At 39.9% G+C, this 6860-nt stretch overlaps 1 protein-coding gene across 1 annotated transcript; it reads right to left on the bottom strand.

The window, feature by feature from the left end:
- Positions 1–21: 21 nt before the first annotated feature.
- On the bottom strand, positions 22–3932 carry seraf (Schwann cell-specific EGF-like repeat autocrine factor). The gene is made up of 5 exons (XM_056381587.1): positions 3582–3932; positions 2927–3022; positions 1809–1913; positions 771–866; positions 22–348 (listed from the first exon to the last, which is right to left on the bottom strand). The coding sequence occupies exons 1-5, from the start codon at positions 3919–3921 to the stop codon at positions 236–238; spliced, it is 750 nt and encodes a 249-aa protein (XP_056237562.1). The 5' UTR covers positions 3922–3932; the 3' UTR covers positions 22–235.
- Positions 3933–6860: the final 2928 nt, after the last annotated feature.

Genomic DNA, 6860 nt, shown 5'->3' with positions numbered 1-6860 from the left:
TAAATGAGCTTTGATAAGACATGCAATTCAGTATTTTATTCATTTAATCACACAAATTACAGTATAGCACATAGCATGTTTGTACAGTCAAATGAGAACATTACACAGGTTCAATGTTTTCTTAAAAAAGAAAAATCATGTGGTAAAAAAAATGTAAAAACTACCAATGTTCAAAATATAACTGTCCTCGGTCCCTGATTGGGCCTCATTGACCTTTGACCCCAGCTGGGTCACACTAGTGAGACTTCTTCCTCTCCTCGCAGCGTGGGCCAGAATAAGGGGGACGACAGCGGCATTTGTCAGGAGAAATACATTTCCCTCCGTTCAGGCAGGGCTGTGTGCACACAGCTACAGGCAGAAACAACAACAAAAGGTGTTAATCATCTGTAGAAACCTGAGAAAGTGGAAGTGACTGGAAGGATTTACAACTGATGATGTTGTAAATCCTCACACCACAAATCCAGAAACTGGCCACAGAGGTGAGAAGTGTTTCAATGTCTGGGTTTGGTCACATCTGGAAAAACACTGAGTTGTAAAATTTCTTCAATAAACACCTACGTACAATTTATATCATTCTTGTCGGTTTGGCAGACTGATATCTGAACCATTAGTCTTCTCAGTGACATGTAGACAGTTCACAGGGATTTAAGACCAAACTGAAAAGAGTTTGAATGAGGGGGAGAGGAAGAGGAGAGACGAAAGAAATCATGCTTGTAAAGTGCATTGATGCATATGAAAGTACTTGGTCTTTGGGACCAGATTTAACTCACCAGTGTGGCAGGCCCCGCCCAGCCATCCCTCCGGACAGCTGCAGATTCCTGGAGCCACACAGATTCCCCCGTTCCTACAGCCTTGAGGACAAATTGCTGCATGGAAACAAACCATAGAGAAACATTCTCAGCATGCCAGGAAGCAGATCTGAGCTTTATACCAAGTTACACATATGTGATGGAGGCAGAGCTGCTCCAGAGGCTTACCTAGGCTAACCTAGACAACAGAAAATACATTGATTTTGTCTGATTTTGAAACTTTTCCTTCAGTGCCATCATCATGATTTTAGTGTGTCCAATACTCTGGTTTATCACCAAGAACATGCAAAACTAATGACATTCCCGTCAGACCCTATTGCATTTGGTGTTTAGTGCTAGTATGCAAACGTTAGCAATGCTAAACTAAGATGGTGAACATAGTGAACATACCTGCACATCAGCATGTTAGCATGATGACATTAGCATTTAGCTCTAAGCAGTGTGTGCCACTCACCATATAAACTTCCCAATGAGACAGTTTGTTTTCCAACATTGTTTTGGAGCTGTATCACCTGTATCTTTCCAGCTGTGGGCAGCTACTTCCTTTCATTTATGCATTGCATTGTGGGCGAATAGCTTGCATCAGTAGTAACCATAAAAACCATGTTGTGTTTTTCATACTGTCTACTTTGAGTAAAATGTATTTTTACTTTTCCAGAGTGAACACACAAAGACCCTACTCAGAATCACTGAAGTCTTTGTTGATTGAACTTGTGCATTTTGCCTCCGAAGAAGCTCCGCCCCTTTAAAACATGTGTGAAGCAGAAATTAAACTGTAATTTACTGCTACTGTCTTAATCATCATGAACAAGCTGTAAAACTTAAATATCACACATAACCACTAAGATAGATTGATCTTCTGAATGTTGCTTTCCACTGTCAAAAAGCCTGAGAAAATGTTTTAGTAGTCTACTGCTGATGAAGCTCCAGCTGGGAGACCGGCTCCATGACTTTGACCTTTGGTGTTAATAGGGTAATTAGATACGGCTATAAACAGACCCTCTTGGCATCTTGAGCCGGTCCAGCTCGAGGGGCAGATGCACTTGGCCACTCCGTTGACGGCGGTGCATTCCCCTCCGTTCCAACATCCTGCATCACACGTCACTGCCAAAACACACACAGACCACACCTGTCAGCAGTGATGTTGATCAAAGAGTTATACCTGTCCTCACGTGGTTTCTGACGGCATTGATTTTAGATAGATAGATAGATAGATACTTTATTCATGTAGAAGTAGAACCTGGTCATGATTCCTAACACCCTATAGGCAACCCTCCTGTTAAATTACCTGTTCCTGCGCAACTGTGTAAATCAGTCTCCTGCCCTTTGTGTTTTTAACCATGACCCCTTACATGAAGCAATGCCTCCTAACAACCCATTGTCACAAATTGCATATGTCTATGGGTGGTTATTATGTTTTAATACATTTTTTAGAATCACGAAAAGGTACAATTATCCTGAAATCTTCTTAGAAAAAGGCAAGGATTAAACAAAGCCCGCCCCTGTGGCGTCTCAAGGTAAATCCTTTAAGTTGGAAAACACTAGTCTGAATACTGTTTCAAAGAATTCTCCAGGGAGATAAATCACTTTTATTTTGATTCAACTTATGTTTTTGCCATAAAGAGTCACATAATAACCATCCTTTAAAAACTCACTACATAACTTTGACTGTAGTGACATAGCATAAACTTCACAGGTTGGTATAAACCCCAAACTCAGGACATGACATTACTGTCCTCCTTGGTGACTACAGCCTTGATAGATTCACTTAATAACAGCATGTAAAGGTTGAGCCAGTGGAAAAGTTTTAGCTCCAAGGTTACTGAACTACTTTCTGGGAAAAATCCAGCTGCTCCACTTTCTGACCGGAGGTTAGAAGGAATCTGATGTATGTCTGGTAAAGAGGGACAGCTGCGTACTGGAATGTATGGCTGTAGTTCTACTGTATCACACGGAGGAAAGAAAATAGAGTTAAGTTAAATGTACGACATTAAGAGCAGAGGGAAAAAATGCTTTCTGAATCTTCCCAAAAAAATCACACAGCCACTGATTCTGTCAACAACTGCTGGACCAACTGGATATTTCATTTACAGTTCACGCCAAATAAACCCACTTACCTTTGTGACAGTATCTTCCTCCAAATCCAGGAGGACATCTGCATTTTCCAGGGCGAAGACACTCCCCTCCATTCTTACATTTGGGATAACAGTTGGCTGAATTCACACAGGAAACACATGATTTTAAGTGTTTATGTTAGACATTTTTAAAAATCAGTAGCAAAATAACTCGCTCTTATAGAAGTGTACATGAATGTTGCTCATTTGGAAATGAGCCTCTTTATGTCTTGAAATAAATGTGCTTTTCCCATCAAGGTAGAGCAATGTCTGGCTTTCGCTGACATGAATCTCTGTGATGTAAATTCTGCAATAAAATGGTTTAAGTTACATGTAAACACACTTTAAAGAGGAAGCATATGATATAGAGCTGCAAGGATTAGTTGATTAATCGGTCGAAAAATAAATAATTGGCAACTATTTTGATACCCAGTGAATTGTTTAAGTAATTTTTTTCAACCAACAATCCCAAACATTTTCTGGATCCAGCTTCTCAAAATAAGGACTTTGATGCTTTTCTTTGTCTTATTTGCACATTTCCAGACAAAACGATTAATCGATTAATTTTCCCGTATATTTTTCCTAATTAACAAAGGAAAACATGTTACACACTAAATGCACTTCAAAATAAACGTGGTCAAAAGGTTTGTAACATCACCATACTGGCAGGTCTCTCCTTCATAGCCCCTGGAGCAGAAGCATGTGTTGTTGCGGATGCAGATTCCTGCGTGTTCGCACGGCGGCTCGCACTTCGCTTTGGGGTCGAAGACGAACCCGACCGCGACTCCCCGGGGTGCGTCGGAGCCCGCGGAAGAGACGCCGACCAGAGCCACCAAGGAGGCGAGAAAGAGAACCGTTGAGCCGGGACCCACAGAGCCCATGGTCGGTGTGTAAACTGGAGAGAGAGAGAGAGCAGGGGAAGGACGGACAGAGACAGGCGGTGGACGGAGATGGAGAGAAGTCCCTCCGCTGCTCCACCTAGAGAAACTGCAGCTCATGCAGGTTAGTCCCGGGGGGGGGAGGGGAGTGTCCTGTGGTGGGGGCCGGGAAACACTGGACACATTAACACAAACAACACAAACAACACAAACTTTAGTTGTTGGCAACTGAAAGACGATATAAAACGTTTTCTCAAAGAAACGGTCTCGAAGTTCAAAGTACTAACGGTAACTTTAACTTTTAAGCTAACTAGCTACTTTAGCTAGCTAACACTTTTCTCTTAGCGTTAAACTAACAAATTACGCAAATGGATGCAGGAAAGTCAATAATTAAAATTAATCCTCAATGGGGATTAAAAAGCAGTTGTGTAATGTTTTTGTTAACGCTAACTCAAAACACGTATTAGCTAGTGGCTAAAGTCTCTCAGGTGACACCTGGCTAAAACTATTGCAGACTTTAACACAACAGTCCTGCAGTAAATCCTCCCTTTATGACATTTAATGTTCAGTATGTGTTGGAAGTGTTTTAGAGATGTGTTGATTCAACTGTGATCATTTTGGAGGCTGCTGTTGAATTGTATTGAATAAGTTTTTCCATTATTTTGTCCACCCCCATTTATATCCACGATGGTTGCCTTAAATAATAGAAACACCTGTCAGTGTAATGCAGCACAGTCCTGTTTAGTGCATGTTTAAAAAATGTATTGGTGGGTCAGTCAGTACAAACTTTGTTAAAACTCCCAGAACCTTATTTTAAATTCTGGTGGAGATCCCAAAGTTTGCACCAAACACATGAAGTTGGAGGACTGGAAGAGCGCAAGCCTTTAAATTATGGAGTCTAGGTCTTGAATATCTCACTTGTCATATAGCTTCAATTTAGAACTGGAAAACTGTAATACAGAATATATATGACACTGTCAGATGCAGTGGAATAAGAGGATTTTAATAATCCTAAAATGACTTGAGGGATAAAAAGTGGAAGAAAAAGTTTGGGACATTAAGGAGACTGGTTTTCAGTAGCACTCACATGAACAGTACAGTGCAAGAGTTTTAGGCACTTTAAATGTTTAGATTCTTATCCGTCATGCAGGACTGTCAGGTAGGTGCCTGACTGGCCCAAACATAAAGCCAAAGAGAGAGACAGCCTAAATCTGTTTACTGCACTTGGTATGAAGTTAAATGATGATGATGCCTAAAAGATTTTCAGTTCTGTATATGTACAGCTAAACGGTAAAGCGAACTAAAAAATGAATACAAACCCATTATATTGAGGCAAGTTGGTGTGAAAGCAGATCGATGGATAGTTGTAGTGTGGTTGTATGTTTGTTACCTTACTGTGACCTTTTCACAGGTGATGAAAATTCAGTCCAAAAACAAGATTTGAAATATGTTCATTTGAATGGGACTTGGACATAGAGCCATGGGGTGTTTTTTTGTTGTTGCTCAAATTAAGAAAACAAAACACAACATTATCATTTACCTTTACAGGTATGTAGCCCTGCAGATAGTTCTGCCCCTGTCCCAGTACAACACAAGTGAGAAATTACTTTGAATATCCACTGTGAGAAGTTTTCTTTGGATATGCTTAATCCTATAAAAACTATTGATAACACGTTCTGTTGGTTATCCAGTGTGACACTGTTTGAAGAGACATAAACATGAACAGTCATGCTGTAGTGGACATACTGTATGTTTGCATTCTTGTGATGGGAGACCACATCCAGTGGACTCAGAGTATTATTTTCAGTGAGTCTGACCTCTTTTAGGTAGTGTGCTCATGTAGAGCACATATGGAAAAGCCATTTCCTTTTACCTGGTGAGTGGAAGTTGCTGGGCCTATATTAACTACGGGATGAGGGGGAAGGTCTGCTGTAATGGAAATAACACACCAAATCAGCAGCGGATGTAGCTGTCTTCTCTACCGTGCCTCTGTACAGTTAAACCTGTTGGCTGCGAGCTAGTAGGAAAAATCCAGTACACTGTAGCTGCTCATCTGCCTACAGTGACATTCATACAAAGTTCTGTATGTTGATACCAGACTGCCAAGTAGTCAGATGGATCATCCTGTAACTTTAAAGCTGCTGGTTAAAGGGCATGAGTAAGACTTTGAATAGCCTCCACTGCTCATTCATTGCCAGTCACTCTGGACGTGCAGCCAACACTGATTCAAGAACTGGGTTTGTTGTATGTCGTTGAGTCCGGTCTTGGCAGCGAGACAAAGCTTTGAAACTCAGTAGTTCTCATTTTCATTTTCCAGACAGCTTGGCCTGAGATAGTCCTCCTTTGTGACTTTTCAGTTTGGATCCAAACAAGTCATGAACTTTAGACTGAGTTGTCAAGCTGAATTAGTACAGAATTACAGGCACATAATTATGTGACTGTGTTTAGCGTTTTTGTTTGATAACACATTGTGATATGTTCAGTACTTGACCGGCTTATCATTAGCAATGGTCAAGGGCAGGCTGGCTTAATGCCCAGCATGTAGACAAAGGCTTGGAAACACCCAGATCGCAAGTCTATTGTAGCATGGTTTAATTATAAACCATTTTGATATCAAAGAAGCAAACAATTGCTTATCAGTGTAGATGTGGCGACAAGTACAATCTCAAACCAGAAAATAACAGACTATAAATGATGGCAAGACATAGCATAATGATAAATGATAAATACTGGACCTTTGAAGGCTAATCCTGATGTTTGTTCATGTTATGTCACTTTTTTGATGCAGTGAAGAAACATCTTTCCCTTTTAAATGTGGAGTTGTGACAAAGATATTTATTTATTTGACAGTTTAACATTAAATCTATTGTCAAAGATGATAGTAACAGTAAAAGATAAAGAGGAAAATAACACTTTCAACAGTAAACTTCACTTAAGAAAAAAATGATCAAAATGTTCATAACAAATTAATTAAATTATTAGATGTTTGCTAACATGTAAATACTGATAAAATAAGCCAATAATGTCACTAATTACATTAAATTAATACATTTACATTA

This window comes from Seriola aureovittata, chromosome 7, assembly GCF_021018895.1.
Source record: "Seriola aureovittata isolate HTS-2021-v1 ecotype China chromosome 7, ASM2101889v1, whole genome shotgun sequence".
In the NCBI taxonomy this organism is placed as follows: Eukaryota; Metazoa; Chordata; class Actinopteri; order Carangiformes; family Carangidae; genus Seriola; species Seriola aureovittata.
Note: the sequence above shows the minus strand (reverse complement) of the source record. Positions and strands in the feature narration are given on the sequence as shown.